Raw genomic sequence first — 17,192 nt, 5'->3', positions numbered from 1 at the left:
AGTGCTGCGTTTGACACAGTTGATCATCATATTCTACTTGATAGGCTAGAAAACTGTTTCGGGATTACTGGAACTGCTCTTGTGTGGCTGACGTCTTATCTGTCTGGTCGTTCCCATTGTGTTTTGTGCAATGACACTACCTCTGACTTTAAGGGCATGACGTTCGGGGTTCCGCAGGGATCCGTTCTGGGTCCCTTGCTTTTTTCCCTGTATATGGCACCCCTTGGGAACATTTTGCGGCATTTCGGGGTTGCTTTTCATTGTTATGCTGATGATACTCAGTTGTATATGCCGATAGCTGCTGGAAATCCTGTCCGCATAAAATCTTTACAGGACTGTCTTGCAGCAGTGAGAAGTTGGATGTCTAGCAACTTTCTACTTTTGAACTCTGATAAGACTGAAATGATGGTTCTTGGCCCAGCAAGACATCGGCACCAATTTGATCAGCTGGCGCTTAGCCTAGGTTCATGTGTTATACATCATACTGACAAAGTGAGGAACCTTGGGGTAATCTTTGATCCTACGTTGTCCTTTGACCTCCACATTAGGGACATTATGAGGACTGCTTTCTTTCATCTGAGAAATATAGCAAAGATTCGCCCCATCCTGTCTATGGCTGATGCTGAGACTCTGATTCACGCATTTGTCTCTTCTAGATTGGATTATTGTAATGCTTTATTTTCTGGTCTGCCGCAGTCTAGCATTCGAGGACTTCAGTTGGTGCAGAATGCTGCTGCCAGAATTTTGACACAAAGTAGAAGGTTTGACCACATTACTCCCATTCTGGCATCCCTTCATTGGCTACCGGTTTCTGCCAGATTGGATTTTAAAGTTTTATTGTTGGTTTATAAAATTGTTCATGGACTGGCGCCTTCCTACTTGGCGGACTTGGTTAAGCCCTACGTACCTGCGAGGCCTTTGCGTTCGCAGGGCGCAGGGCTTCTGTGTGTTCCGAGGATGAACAAAAAGTCTGTGGGGTATAGAGCCTTCTCCTACCGTGGTCCGGCTCTTTGGAATGATCTACCTGCTGTTATTCGGCAGTCTGACATGGTGGAGATTTTTAAATCAAGACTGAAGACCCACTTTTTTAGACTGTCTTATTAATTTTTTAATCTGTGTTTGCTTTGTAATTTTTTTTTTATTCTACTGTGTTTTATCTTTTAACTGTGCTTTTCTTGCTTTTAATTTTGAATTTAGATTAATTTGTGTTGTTGTGAATTATGTGAAGCGCCTTGGGGCGACTTTGTTGTGATTTGGCGCTATATAAATTAATAAGTTAAATTAAATTAAATCATGTGATGTGCAAATGTGCATCAGGTGCCTGGCACAGCGAGCCACGGGAGGGTTGCTTGCTTGTGTTTAAATAGTCTATTTGTGTAACTGTTCCAATCAAAAACCAGTGCGGGCACATTTGTGCATGTGCGCATTCAATATGTTTTTATTATTATTATTGTCTTTTTTTATTTTTGCTTGATGGTGAGCTGCAGAGCTTCTTAACAGGCTTCCTGTGTTCTGTATTTGTCAAACGTGTATGTAAATTTGAATGTGAAACTGTCAGCAGAGGCGCGCCTCACCTTTTTAACATCAGTGTCGCATGCTGTTCTGTGTGTCGGCCTCACACACACACACACACACACACACACACACACACACACACACACACACACACACACACACACACACACACACACACACACACACACACACACACACACACACACACACACACACACACACACACTCTGTAGCTCCCACAAACATTTTTCCAGTTTCATGATTAATCCATTTAACAGTGTACTGAATAAATTGTCCCTGTGTGTCTCCACGTCATTTCCAGTCATCTACAGTATCATTTCTTTTCTGTGTTCATGTTGTCTGATGTGACATCGTGGGGAATCCCTGCTCAAAGGGCCTATTTACATGAAATTACATATTTAAATGGGGCGTGGCCAGGGAGAAGTTTGGCTCCAGGCTCAATTCCACATTCAGTGGGATGTACAACCCCAATTCCAATGAAGTTGGGACGTTGTGTAAAATGTAAATAAAAACAGAATACAATGATCTTCAAATCCTCTTCAACCTATATTCAATTGAACACACCACAAAGACAAGATATTTAATGTTCAAACTGATAAACTTTATTGTTTTTGTGCAATTATTTGCTCATTTTGAAATGGATGCCTGCAACACGTTTCCAAAAAGCTGGGACAGTGGTATTTAAAAAGTTCTTTTAGTCAGACAGGAAAGATTGTTTTTACCTGCTTTACATGTTTCGGCTACTTCCTGTAGCCTTCCTCAGAAGCGTCACAAGATGGGGAAGTGACGTGTCTTGTAGGCTGCTGCTTCTTGGTTTGGCCAGACAGCAGGGGGAACGTACGCCCCCTACTGTCTGACATCTTCTCCAGCACGGCATCCCATGTATGTGATAGGGTGTAGGCCCCCTCATCCCAATTCATGCTTCTTGGACCTCGCTTGCGGATCTCGATGGCCTCTCTGATCCAGCGGTGGTATTTGTTGCTTTCAGCACGTATGACCCTGGCATTGGTCCAGTCCATGATGTGATTTTTGCTGGCTTTTGAACTTCATGCTGGTAATAATCTGGATGGTCTTTTTCCTCTTTTGTCCGGAGGACACGACATCCATGATTTCCAAAAACAATCTGAAATGTGGACTCATCACACCACAGCACACTTTTCGTCTGTCCATTTCAAATGAGCTTGGGCCCAGAGAAGGCGGTGGCGTTTCTGGATGTTGTTGATGTTTGGCTTTTGCTTTGCATGGTAGAGTTTTAACTTGCACTTGTAAATCAATCAATCAATCAATTTTTTTATATAGCGCCAAATCACAACAAACAGTTGCCCCAAGGCGCTTTATATTGTAAGGCAAGGCCATACAATAATTATGTAAAACCCCAACGGTCAAAACGACCCCCTGTGAGCAAGCACTTGGCTACAGTGGGAAGGAAAAACTCCCTTTTAACAGGAAGAAACCTCCAGCAGAACCAGGCTCAGGGAGGGGCAGTCTTCTGCTGGGACTGGTTGGGGCTGAGGGAGAGAACCAGGAAAAAGACATGCTGTGGAGGGGAGCAGAGATCGATCACTAATGATTAAATGCAGAGTGGTGCATACAGAGCAAAAAGAGAAAGAAACAGTGCATCATGGGAACCCCCCAGCAGTTTACGTCTATAGCAGCATAACTAAGGGATGGTTCAGGGTCACCTGATCCAGCCCTAACTATAAGCTTTAGCAAAAAGGAAAGTTTTAAGCCTAATCTTAAAAGTAGAGAGGGTGTCTGTCTCCCTGATATGAATTGGGAGCTGGTTTCACAGGAGAGGAGCCTGAAAGCTGAAGGCTCTGCCTCCCATTCTACTCTTACAAACCCTAGGAACTACAAGTAAGCCTGCAGTCTGAGAGCGAAGCGCTCTATTGGGGTGATATGGTACTACGAGGTCCCTAAGATAAGATGGGACCTGATTATTCAAAACCTTATAAGTAAGAAGAAGAATTTTAAATTCTATTCTAGAATTAACAGGAAGCCAATGAAGAGAGGCCAATATGGGTGAGATATGCTCTCTCCTTCTAGTCCCCGTCAGTACTCTAGCTGCAGCATTTTGAATTAACTGAAGGCTTTTTAGGGAACTTTTAGGACAACCTGATAATAATGAATTATAATAGTCCAGCCTAGAGGAAATAAATGCATGAATTAGTTTTTCAGCATCACTCTGAGACAAGACCTTTCTGATTTTGGAGATATTGCGTAAATGCAAAAAAGCAGTCCTACATATTTGTTTAATATGCGCTTTGAATGACATATCCTGATCAAAAATGACTCCAAGATTTCTCACAGTATTACTAGAGGTCAGGGTAATGCCATCCAGAGTAAGGATCTGGTTAGACACCATGTTTCTAAGATTTGTGGGGCCAAGTACAATAACTTCAGTTTTATCTGAGTTTAAAAACAGGAAATTAGAGGTCATCCATGTCTTTATGTCTGTAAGACAATCCTGCAGTTTAGCTAATTGGTGTGTGTCCTCTGGCTTCATGGATAGATAAAGCTGGGTATCATCTGCGTAACAATGAAAATTTAAGCAATACCGTCTAATAATACTGCCTAAGGGAAGCATGTATAAAGTGAATAAAATTGGTCCTAGCACAGAACCTTGTGGAACTCCATAATTAACTTTAGTCTGTGAAGAAGATTCCCCATTTACATGAACAAATTGTAATCTATTAGACAAATATGATTCAAACCACCGCAGCGCAGTGCCTTTAATACCTATGGCATGCTCTAATCTCTGTAATAAAATTTTATGGTCAACAGTATCAAAAGCAGCACTGAGGTCCAACAGAACAAGCACAGAGATGAGTCCACTGTCCGAGGCCATAAGAAGATCATTTGTAACCTTCACTAATGCTGTTTCTGTACTATGATGAATTCTAAAACCTGACTGAAACTCTTCAAATAGACCATTCCTCTGCAGATGATCAGTTAGCTGTTTTACAACTACCCTTTCAAGAATTTTTGAGAGAAAAGGAAGGTTGGAGATTGGCCTATAATTAGCTAAGATAGCTGGGTCAAGTGATCTTAGCTAATTGTAAATTGTAAATGTAGCGACAAACTGTGTTAACTGACATTGGTTTTCTGAAGTGTTCCTGAGCCCACACAGTAAGATCCTTTACACAATGATGTCCGTTTTCAATGCAGTGCCACCTGAGGGATCAAAGGTCACGGGCATTCAATGCTGGTTTTTGGCCTTGCCGCATACGTATAGAAAGTTCTCCAGATTGTCTGAATCTTCTGATTATATTATGGACTGTAGATGATGGAATCCCTAAATTCCTTGCAACTGAATGTTGAGAAAAATTGTTCTTAAACTGTTGGACTATTTTTTCACCCAGTTGTTCACAAAGTGGTGATTCTCACCCCATCTTTGCTTGTGAATGGCTGAGCCTTTTGGGGATGCTCCTTTTATACGCAATCATGACACTCACCTGTTTCCAATTAGGTGTTCTTTGAGCATTCATCAACTTTCACAGTTTTTTGTTGCCCCGTCCCAACTTTTTGGAAATGTGTTGCAGGCATCCATTTCAAAATAAGCAAATATTTGCACAAAAACAATAAAGTTTATTAGTTTGAACATTAAATATCTTGTCTTTGTGGTGTATTCAATTGAATAAAGGTTGAAGAGGATTTGAAAATCATTGTATTCTGTGTTTATTTACATTTTCCACAACATCCCAACTTCATTGGAATTGGGGTTGTACAAACTGAACGTGCGTGGATTCATGCCTGTGCACACTTTCATACATCTGAATATATTTGTGCTTACGCAAGTTTCAGGGTTTTGGCATACGCCAACTTTTAGTAGAAAGTCCACGTTAGTCTTTGTACATGAGGCCCCAGGATCCTAAAAAATTGGACCTTTGTTGTCCAGCAAATGTAAAAAAAATAAAAAACCTACCCTGTCTTTATACGCTAAAGACTCAAAAACACGCATGTCATGACAGAGATACTAATTAAACTCCTGATATGACTGACCTTTTTACAGTAACTGATGTCTGAGTCCAGTAAGTCGTTCCAGTACAATCACATAACCAGACACTCACCCCAAACTCAGCTTATCAACAGCTGCAATCAGGGCATCCACAGACTGGGCAAAGATCGCGACATCAACCTCAGTAAACCCAAGCTGCTGGTCTCCAGTCCATGTGAACAGTGGGGACTGTTTCAGGGTTGTCAATATCAACAGGATGAGGCATTCCATATCAAAGGGCAACCTGAATATCATCCAAGAAATTCCGGAATAAAAGGGAGCTATGAATTCAGCCTGCGATGGCTCTGAGGGTTGACAAGTAGGCACCGGGCGGAGGAATGGGACACACCTGAACCTTGGCTTACTTACAGAGGAACCACAGCTGTTTGTTCTACGACATAGACACAGACACCTTGTACCTCTGCTTTCCTGCAAAGGTCCCACTGCTCTTGTGACTGAGCAGTGGGACCAGCTTGATTCCACAGCAAGAACTTTAGACCTCACTCAGTGTGGACTTTACAACACCAGTCTGATCTCAGCGATCAGTGTTGGGCTTCATCACAACCTGGTTCGTCGGTATTGGACATAAATTAAAGAGGACTCTCACATAGATCAGCTTGCCTTGTGTCTCCTGTGGGATACAATTCAAAACGCATTTTTATTTCTGTTTGGCTTCAAATACACAAAAGTTCTACTTGTAATGGATGGTGCATCTGGTACGTTTGTTACCGGCCAATGAGGTCACACTATTTAGTGTGTTATTTTATGGCCCCTTCATACAGTGTGAATTTGGTCGAATTGCCCATTAAGTGCGCATGAAGCAGGAATCGTATGCAAACTGTGTAATTTTGTCGCTGCCTCCAACGCCTCGTACACCTGTTGCTACAACTATTTGCGCACACTAGCAGCTGAAAGACAGAGTGTGCACTGTGAGAGCCCATTGAACCCTGTCGCGGCAGGTGTCGGCCAAATTCCAGGTGACACAGTCGAACATCTAACACCGCCCACATGGCACGTAGAAAATGTGTGGCTATTCACACTCTTGGCACGACAACAGTCTGCAGACAATCTCTGTCGTACTTGCAGTGAAATTTGTCTAAGTGCCCCACGAGTATGGGTTTGGTGTGTACGCTGAACTGACATGACGTGTGGCTATGACAGAAGCAGCTGTGGAGATCTGTCGTTCTGGACATCCCAGATGGACACACCAGCCGTAACCACTGTGACGCACGTGTTTGTTTGCTGTCATCAAGTGGACAAAAATAAAAACGTATCACTGTGGCAATAGGCTGCAGCAAGCGAGCGCGCACAGCGCACACATGGACAGGCTGCTCCCCAGGTTGAAACGGACCGTCTGATCATAACGCAGCAGGCGATCTTACTGTCACGTCACTCAAGTGTCGCAGGACACCGCGTCATGTGGACGCGGTGTTCTGCGGTGCGCCATCCACAGGACACCTGTGTTAGCAAGACGCACGTGGGCCGGCAGGACACGCGCCAGCAGACATGGACATGAATGAGATAAGCGAACTTCTTCTCATTCATGTGATTTCATGACTGTGCGTCAGTGACCATGGGCATCTACAGAGGAACAGACTGATCATATTTGTATTTCCCGCTTGATGAGAGGGATTTAATACAATGCGATGTTTTATATGGTGCGTCGTTTTTATTTATTTATTTATTTATTATATGCCCATCTGCTTCCTGATATGAGGCAGTGTTCAGCACCTTTTAAAGGACAGTGATGATACCTTACTTGGTAAAGTTTCTGGCTGCAATCAGAGCTTTTGGAAGGTGCTGGTTCGAATCCTGTGGGTGACATGTATTTTTTATTTAGCTGTGTGATGTGTAACCGCACCGTGCAGCTGCTGTGTTTCTGTGTGCACGGAACTGTTGCAGCATGTATTTTTTATTTGTTATTTATTTTTTCTTCACACCAGCTGTGTGATGTGTAACCACATCGTGCAGGTGGTGGCACTGTGTTCCTGTGTGCTTGAACAGTCGCACCAGCTTTGTGCACATCTGTCCATCAGTGCAATGTTTTCGTGGTGCACACATACCAGGTGCTCCGATGGGTGTTGCTCTGGAGTTGTACATATTCGCACTGTGTGAGAAGGGGCCTTTAAACTAGTAACACAAGGCTGTAAAATCAACAGCAACTAAACACTAACTTGTATGTAAACTAGTTTAGTACTTCTACTACCCAATGACCTAAAATGTAGAAGTAACCAATTAGAAAAACCTGCCAACAGGTACACACAATGTCCAGTGTCATATAAAGGTCAGAGGTCATTATCATATTTGGGAAAAATATTCAAGTCAAACCAACATCAGTCACTTCAAGGTGCTTCACGTGAATCAGGTTTAACTTCGCCCACCCCCTGAGCGAGCACACACACAACAGTAATCAGAAAAACCTCCTCAGGCATTCTGATTATGATGAGAAACCTCAAGCAGACCGGCCTCAGCGGTGTGACCATGTGCTCTGGTCACACTACTAGAAACAAATTAAAAAATAAAACAAAGAGCAACAAAGAATTGTCAAACATGTAGAGAGAAAAATGCTGCAGCTAAGTAACCATATAGATGTTAGAGTACAGGCAGTCACAACCACTGAAGGGTCAAAGTACACCCAATCACTGAAGAGAAGAGTGTCAGTAAACAGACAGCAATCAGTGAGTCAGTGATCAATGAAAGATCAGTTATTGAACGTGCTCAAGTTCTCATCCTCATGATGCTTCCTTAAATTACCTGCACGCTCCAGATTTACAGTTTCCTCTAGATCTCAAACATCCAAGAAATATATGAGACAACATCACAGAGGATGCACAATTTGAATGATTTGGTTGAAATAATTAACATGTAAAATCTACAACAGAAGTGTTTCTGTGACTTTTAGTGGCACTTGGTAACAGACTTGGAGAGAAATTATTTTTCATATTTGGAAAGAAAAAAAAATTACTTCATAGATCATTGGCTGCGCTGGAGGAAAGTTTTGTCATGATTCTGTGGATGCACAAAAAATTATACAGTTCAGAAAGATGAATGGGAGATTTTTTGGTGAATTTTTGAAATTTAACAATATTTTTCATATTCTGAAAACTATAGAGTGACGGCCTTTAAAACAGACCACAGGTACCCATGAGTCAAAGTTTTGTCTTTAGTTTTGTTGTGCATTTAGAGGCACAAATAGTAAAATAATGTCAGCCGTGTGGGATGGAAGTGACTTCATCATCAAAGCTTTGAGAGGTAAATTTATTGTTCAGTCCCATGTACAGTAAAACTCACCTAAACCATCATCGTATAAACCAGATATTCACAGTCACTGGACAAAAAAAGTCCCAAAGTTTTTGTAGTGTTTTCCATGTAATAAAAACCGTATATAACAGATTTTGTGCAGCGGATTTTCGCTCACATCGGATAAAATGTCCCATCCGGTTGCAATATATTTCCATTAAACCCCTCGCGTGTGGGACCACAGACATTTACGTGAATAAAAACGTGACCGTTTATTTTTTCCACACGGTGCAGCCTGATGTCCATCCATTTTCTTCCGCTTCATCTGGGGTCGGGTCGCGGGGGCCGCAGCTCAAGCAATGCCGCCCAGACCTCCCGAACCACACACACCTCCCCCAGCTCCTCCGGGGGAACCCTGAGGCGTTCTCAAGCCAGCTGCGAGACGTAGTCCCCCCAGCGTGATCCGGGGCCTCCTCCCAATGGGATGTGCACCTCTCCAGCGAGGTGTCCAGGGTTCATCCGGAAAAGATGCCCGAGCCACCTCAGCTGGCTCCTTTCGACGTGGAGGAACAGCAGCTCAACTCCGAGCTCCTCCCGAGTGACCGAGCTCCACATCCTATCTCTAAGGGAGCGCCCAGCCACCCTGCAGAGGAAACTCATCTCGGCCGCTTGTACTCGCAATCTTGTTCTTTCGGTCATGAGCCAAATCTCATGACCATAGGTGAGGATCGGAACGTAGATCAATCTGTAAATCGAGAGCGCTGCTTCAGTTGTTCCGCCATTTCCTTGCAAAGAAAAAACGACGAGGGACTCCACCCATCCTCACAAAGGCTGCTTACCAGCAAATGACAATCGACAGGCGTGAAAAAATTCACGCATGCGCACGAAGGTTCAAGGTTGGCTCATGCAAGCACACGTGATTCAAATCCATCAGGTTTTTGAAAAACATAAAAAGGTCGTATACTTTTCTAACAGACCTCGTATAACCCACCCAGAAGCCTGTTCAAAACAAAGTGAAGCCTTTAACTAGCAAGAGGATTCATCATAACTGTTCACATCTCCGCTGCACATTAAGAGAGAAAACACGCACCTGCCAATCCATTGACTCCTATGAGTCCAGCCGAACTGGCAATGCAGACAAGGTGGCCGTGGTTTTTGGCCATCATGGCAGGAAGGAAGGCCTTGTAGGTCTGAGGAGACAGAGAGAGACCCCAATGCTCATAGTGGACAGCTCAAAACACAAGCTGGTCCCTCTGAAGAGGACAGGACACAGTGAGGAGACAATTTCTCAGCATGTGGACACACTCACCCAGAAATGAGCCATGATGTTCACTTCCATCGTCTTCTCAATGAGCGAATCAGGAGACTCCATGAAGGTCTTTCCCGTCACCACGCCGGCATTGTTCACCAGAATGCCCACATCACCCACCTCCCGCTTCACCTACGCCGGGAAAAAAGGACAAAATACGGTAAATTGATAGATTGTTACCAAACAAGATGTCGAGTCATCTCAGGATTGCAATTATAGTCCTTAACGATTCTAAACTTTTAAAAAAAATTTAAATTATTTTTAAAATAACATCTCCATTTCATTCAGTTTCTCCTCACTGCCATAAATGTGGAGTTGCTCTTGCAGATCCCTCTCAGCTTCCATACATGGGTGATTCTTAGACTACGGGCACTTATGTCCTTTGATCATATTGTATGACAAACAGCAAAAAGGGGAAATTTTTAATCAATTTTATTTATATAGCGCCAAATCACAACAAACAGTTGCCCCAAAGGGCTTTATATTGTAAGGCAAGGCCATACAATAATTATGTAAAAACCCCAACGGTCAAAACGACCCCCTGTGAGCAAGCACTTGGCGACAGTGGGAAGGAAAAACTCCCTTTTAACAGGAAGAAACCTCCAGCAGAACCAGGCTCAGGGAGGGGCAGTCTTCTGCTGGGACTGGCTGGGGCTGAGGGAGAGAACCAGGAAAAAGATATGCTGTGGAGGGGAGCAGAGATCAATCACTAATGATTAAATGCAGAGTGGTGCATACAGAGCAAAAAGAGAAAGAAACACTCAGTGCATCATGGGAACCCCCCAGCAGTCTAGGTCTATAGCAGCATAACTAAGGGATGGTTCAGGGTCACCTGATCCAGCCCTAACTATAAGCTTTAGCAAAAAGGAAAGTTTTAAGCCTAATCTTAAAAGTAGAGAGGGTGTCTGTCTCCCTGATCTGAATTGGGAGCTGGTTCCACAGGAGAGGAGCCTGAAAGCTGAAGGCTCTGCCTCCCATTCTACTCTTACATACCTTAGGAACTACAAGTAAGCCTGCAGTCTGAGAGCGAAGCGCTCTATTGGGGTGATATGGTACTATGAGGTCCCAAAGATAAGATGGGACCTGATTATTCAAAACCTTATAAGTAAGAAGAAGAATTTTAAATTCTATTCTAGAATTAACAGGAAGCCAATGAAGAGAGGCCAATATGGGTGAGATATGCTCTCTCCTTCTAGTCCCCGTTAGTACTCTAGCTGCAGCATTTTGAATTAACTGAAGGCTTTTCAGGGAACTTTTAGGACAACCTGATAATAATGAATTACAATAGTCCAGCCTAGAGGAAATAAATGCATGAATTAGTTTTTCAGCATCACTCTGAGACAACACCTTTCTAATTTTAGAGATATTGCGTAAATGCAAAAAAGCAGTCCTACATATTTGTTTAATATGCGCTTTGAATGACATATCCTGATCAAAAATGACTCCAAGATTTCTCACAGTATTACTAGAGGTCAGGGTAATGCCATCCAGAGTAAAGATCTGGTTAGACACCATGTTTCTAAGATTTGTGGGGCCAAGTACAATAACTTCAGTTTTATTTGAGTTTAAAAGCAGGAAATTAGAGGTCATCCATGTCTTTATGTCTGTAAGACAATCCTGCAGTTTAGCTAATTGGTGTGTGTCCTCTGGCTTCATGGATAGATAAAGCTGGGTATCATCTGCGTAACAATGAAAATTTAAGCAATGCCGTCTAATAATACTGCCTAAGGGAAGCATGTATAAAGTGAATAAAATTGGTCCTAGCACAGAACCTTGTGGAACTCCATAATTAACCTTAGTCTGTGAAGAAGATTCCCCATTTACATGAACAAATTGTAATCTATTAGATAAATATGATTCAAACCACCGCAGTGCAGTGCCTTTAATACCTATGGCATGCTCTAATCTCTGTAATAAAATTTTATGGTCAACAGTATCAAAAGCAGCACTGAGGTCTAACAGAACAAGCACAGAGATGAGTCCACTGAGGCCATAAGAAGATCATTTGTAACCTTCACTAATACTGTTTCTGTACTATGATGAATTCTAAACCCTGACTGAAACTCTTCAAATAGACCATTCCTCTGCAGATGATCAGTTAGCTGTTTTACAACTACCCTTTCAAGAATTTTTGAGAGAAAAGGAAGGTTGGAGATTGGCCTATAATTAGCTAAGATAGCTGGGTCAAGTGATGGCTTTTTAAGTAATGGTTTAATTACTGCCACCTTAAAAGCCTGTGGTACATAGCCAACTAATAAAGATAGATTGATCATATTTAAGATCGAAGCATTAAATAATGGTAGGGCTTCCTTGAGCAGCCTGGTAGGAACGGGGTCTAATAGACATGTTGATGGTTTGGATGAAGTAACTAATGAAAATAACTCAGACAGAACAATCAGAGAGAAAGAGTCTAACCAAATACCGGCATCACTGAAAGCAGCCAAAGATAACGATACGTCTTTGGGATGGTTATGAGTAATTTTTTCTCTAATAGTTAAAATTTTATTAGCAAAGAAAGTCATGAAGTCATTACTAGTTAAAGTTAAAGGAATACTCGGCTCAATAGAGCTCTGACTCTTTGTCAGCCTGGCTACAGTGTTGAAAAGAAACCTGGGGTTGTTCTTATTTTCTTCAATTAGTGATGAGTAGTAAGATGTCCTAGCTTTACGGAGGGCTTTTTTATAGAGCAACAGACTCTTTTTCCAGGCTAAGTGAAGATCTTCTAAATTAGTGAGATGCCATTTCCTCTCCAACATATGTGTAATCTGCTTTAAGCTGCGGGTTTGTGAGTTATACCACGGAGTCAGGCACTTCTTATTTAAAGCTCTCTTTTTCAGAGGAGCTACAGCATCCAAAGTTGTCTTCAATGAGGATGTAAAACTATTGACGAGATACTCTATCTCACTCACAGAGTTTAGGTAGCTACTCTGCACTGTGTTGGTATATGGCATTAGAGAACATAAAGGAGGAATCATATCCTTAAACCTAGTTATAGCGCTTTCTGAAAGACTTCTAGTGTAATGAAACTTATTCCCCACTGCTGGGTAGTCCATCAGAGTAAATGTAAATGTTATTAAGAAATGATCAGACAGAAGGGAGTTTTCAGGGAATACTGTTAAGTCTTCAATTTCCATACCATAAGTCAGAACAAGATCTAAGATATGATTAAAGTGGTGGGTGGACTCATTCACATTTTGAGCAAAGCCAATTGAGTCTAATAATAGATTAAATGCAGTGTTGAGGCTGTCATTCTCAGCATCTGTGTGGATGTTAAAATCGCCCACTATAATTATCTTATCTGAGCTAAGCACTAAGTCAGACAAAAGGTCCGAAAATTCACAGAGAAACTCACAGTAACGACCAGGTGGACGATAGATAATAACAAATAAAACTGGTTTTTGGGACTTCCAATTTGGATGGACAAGACTAAGAGTCAAGCTTTCAAATGAATTAAAGCTCTGTCTGGGTTTTTGATTAATTAATAAGCTGGAATGGAAGATTGCTGCTAATCCTCCGCCTCGGCCCGTGCTACGAGCATTCTGGCAGTTAGTGTGACTCGGGGGTATTGACTCATTTAAACTAACATATTCATCCTGCTGTAACCAGGTTTCTGTAAGGCAGAATAAATCAATATGTTGATCAATTATTATATCATTTACTAACAGGGACTTAGAAGAGAGAGACCTAATGTTTAATAGACCACATTTAACTGTTTTAGTCTGTGGTGCAGTTGAAGGTGCTATATTATATTTTCTTTTTGAATTTTTATGCTTAAATAGATTTTTGCTGGTTATTGGTGGTCTGGGAGCAGGCACCGTCTCTACGGGGATGGGGTAATGAGGGGATGGCAGGGGGACAGAACCTGCAGAGAGGTGTGTAAGACTACAACTCTGCTTCCTGGTCCCAACCCTGGATAGTCACGGTTTGGAGGATTTAAGAAAATTGGCCAGATTTCTAGAAATGAGAGTTGCTCCATCCAAAGTGGGATGGATGCCGTCTCTCCTAACAAGACCAGGTTTTCCCCAGAAGCTTTGCCAATTATCTATGAAGCCCACCTCATTTTTTGGACACCACTCAGACAGCCAGCAATTCAAGGAGAACATGCCACTCCTGGTCCAATTGGGGAGGGGCCCAGAGAAAACTACAGAGTCCGACATTGTTTTTGCAAAGTTACATACCGATTCAATGTTAATTTTAGTGACCTCCGATTGGCGTAACCGGGTGTCATTACTGCCGACATGAATTACAATCTTACCAAATTTACGCTTAGCCTTAGCCAGCAGTTTCAAATTTCCTTCAATGTCGCCTGCTCTGGCCCCCGGAAGACAATTGACTATGGTTGCTGGTGTCGCTAACTTCACATTTCTCAAAACAGAGTCGCCAATAACCAGAGTTTGATCCTCGGCGGGTGTGTCGTCGAGTGGGGAAAAATGGTTAGAAATGTGAACGGGTTGGCGGTGTACACGGGGCTTCTGTTTAGAACTACGCTTCCTCCTCACAGTCACCCAGTTGGCCTGCTTTCCCGGCTGCTCGGGATCTGCCAGAGGGAAACTAACGGCGGCTAAGCTACCTTGGTCCGCACCGACTACAGGGGGCTCGCTAGCTGTAGAATTTTCCACGGTGCGGAGCCGAGTCTCCAATTCGCCCAGCCTGGCCTCCAAAGCTACGAATAAGCTACACTTATTACAAGTACCATTACTGCTAAAGGAGGCCGAGGAATAACTAAACATTTCACACCCAGAGCAGAAAAGTGCAGGAGAGACAGGAGAAGCCGCCATGCTAAACCAGCTAAGAGCTAGTAGCTGCGCTAAGCTAGCGGATTCTTAAAGACACAGAAAGTGAATAATGTGTAAATAATTTAGAGGTGATTCAGCAGAGGGAGTGCTTTAGTTAAGGCACGTGAAGATTACACTGTGAAACAAATCGTTATCTAGGTAACTAGATCAATCTAACTGCGCACATTAAACAGCTAACAGATACAGCAAAACACCACTGTGCTCCGGAACAGGAAATGATACAATACCGCAGTGAGAGCCAACCACCAGTAGAGGCAAGCAAGAGCCTCTACGGCTCTTGCTTGCCTCTACGGCAATTTTACACTTTTATAGTTATCTTTACAATGAAAGTGTGTTAAGAAATTTGTTCTAGTAGTCTATGATGACTTTTTCACCTTTTTTCAGCATCATTATATGCAAATATTGCCGTTTTGTGCTTGTCCCACACCCAGACTTTTGATCTTCTATGATAAAAATGAATGGTAAAGAAACATTTTTTCTAATGTTTTAAAATATCTCTGAATAAAATATCAGTAAAATAATCAAAACATAATTGGGGTATTCAATGTCATACAACTGTTGTGATTTTTTTTAAACAAAATGTAGTTGTCCCACACTATTGCCGTAATTTCCACCACAACACTAATGTCCCTTTAAACAGTTTGTATGAAAGATTGTTTGGGTAGTTTCTATGGAGATAAACAGTGACATCAGAGCACATGTATATAGCGCCAAATCACAACAGTTGCCCCAAGGCGCTTTATATTGTAAGGCAATGGTGTGGTGGAAATTACATTTACAAGGCCAATAGTGCCCGTAGTTAAAGAATCACCCACATGCGTTCGCGCTACGTTACTGAATTAGCTTAGCTCGCTGTTAGCATAGAGGAGCAACAAATGCAAGAGGTTCAACCAATTCCACCACCATTAAAAGCACTTTGGATTCTACAATCTAACGGGTAAGAAGTGCTCGACATGACCACCTCTGTCCGCAAGCTGTGCAAAATGAAGGCCACATGTTTCAGAAAGACAACAAGCACTCAAGCACATTTATCACGTCATCACCCCGAGTTGAAAGAAGCGGAGCAGCCACAGCGGCTATCACGCCCTTACCAAAAAGTAGTACATGCAAGTATGTTTCAAGTATACTTCCAGTTTACTTTTTATATATTTATCAGTACTATTTTTTTGTAAGGGCGAGCAGATGCCGCGCGCTCACTGCATCACTAACAAATTTCCAGCCAATTCCAAACATGCAAAAAAACAAAAAACAAAACCTAAATCCGTGGCCTTTTTACAGTCGTGGAAAAGGAAGGCTTCCGATTCATGATGCAGATAACATATGAAATACAGTCACAAAGCTTTTTTAGCGCACTGCAGCACACGTGACTAGATCCAGGAATAAGCAGCTGTGTGTACTGAACTGATTATCGAAAATCAAAAATAATTTTGAATTGAAAAAATAAATAAATAGATTTTTAATTGAAACGTGATCCCGTGAATTTGAATCTAATTGAATCGTGAGATACTGTAAGATTCACACCCCTACAGAAAATACTGTAGAAATAAGAACCAGAGTGTCTTTTTTTTGTTGTTGTCTAATACTGTGTATCTGCATCCACACCCCCCTGGTTCAGAGGTCACGACCCTGGATTTCCACAGCGGCTGCCGTAGCTCCTACCTGGTCAGCCACTCTGTAGACTTCGGCCTTGTCGCTGCAGTCACACAGATAGCAGTGGACTCTGCAGGCTCCTTGCTCTTTAGCCAGCGCCGCCGTTTCCTTCAAGCCCTCCTGGTTAATGTCCCACAGCACCAGCACCGAGCCCAGACGGGCAAACTCCAGAGCCATCAGGCGGCCGATCCCACTGCCTGAGCCGGTGATCAGCACCACCTCGCCCGACACGCTCTTCCTCTTCTTGGGGACAATGAAGTAGATGAAGGACTCCACACTATACCAGATGAACAGGAAAACCATTCGGACCGTCTCCAAGAAGAAGTTCATGGTTTTCTAAAAGAGAGAAAGAAAAGGGAGAGAATGAAAAACAGAAAGACTCACTAATCAATAACAAGATACTGATACCGAGAGCTGAATTACGGATCACTGATAAGGAGCAGAACCTTTGACCTGGTTAGTGAACGCACAAACAGCAAGTAGGAAGTCAAACGTGACAACGTGACCTGAACTTTAGTCCGACCACGAAACCAAACAGGTCCGCATGGGCCCAGTGTCACGACCCCTCAACAAGTCAAAAACGCACGTTTCCAGAGGTCATGTTTAACATTCGACAAAAATGGACATTTTTCGAGACAGCATGCCACACTGACAATAACTCATC

At 42.6% G+C, this 17,192-nt stretch overlaps 1 protein-coding gene across 3 annotated transcripts in view; it reads right to left on the bottom strand.

Annotated features, from left to right (window-relative positions):
• The window catches only part of sdr16c5a (short chain dehydrogenase/reductase family 16C, member 5a), a 77,928-nt gene that overhangs the window by 54,346 nt on the left and 6,390 nt on the right, over positions 1–17,192 (bottom strand). For 2 of the 3 annotated variants that reach the window (XR_004564066.1, XM_034183172.1), the window contains exons 1-3: positions 16,538–16,858; positions 10,083–10,214; positions 9,864–9,963 (exon numbers count right to left, since the gene is read on the bottom strand). Coding sequence is in view for 2 of the 3 variants with exons in the window: in XM_034183172.1 (XP_034039063.1) it covers positions 9,864–9,963; positions 10,083–10,214; positions 16,538–16,858 (553 nt within the window). In the remaining variant the exon portion in view is untranslated. Of the gene's footprint in view, positions 1–9,863; positions 9,964–10,082; positions 10,215–16,537; positions 16,865–17,192 lie in introns of those variants that run through there. The other variant, XM_034183171.1, reaches the window with a different exon arrangement.

Source organism: Thalassophryne amazonica, chromosome 12 (genome assembly GCF_902500255.1).
Source record: "Thalassophryne amazonica chromosome 12, fThaAma1.1, whole genome shotgun sequence".
Classification (NCBI taxonomy): domain Eukaryota; kingdom Metazoa; phylum Chordata; class Actinopteri; order Batrachoidiformes; family Batrachoididae; genus Thalassophryne; species Thalassophryne amazonica.
Note: the sequence above shows the minus strand (reverse complement) of the source record. Positions and strands in the feature narration are given on the sequence as shown.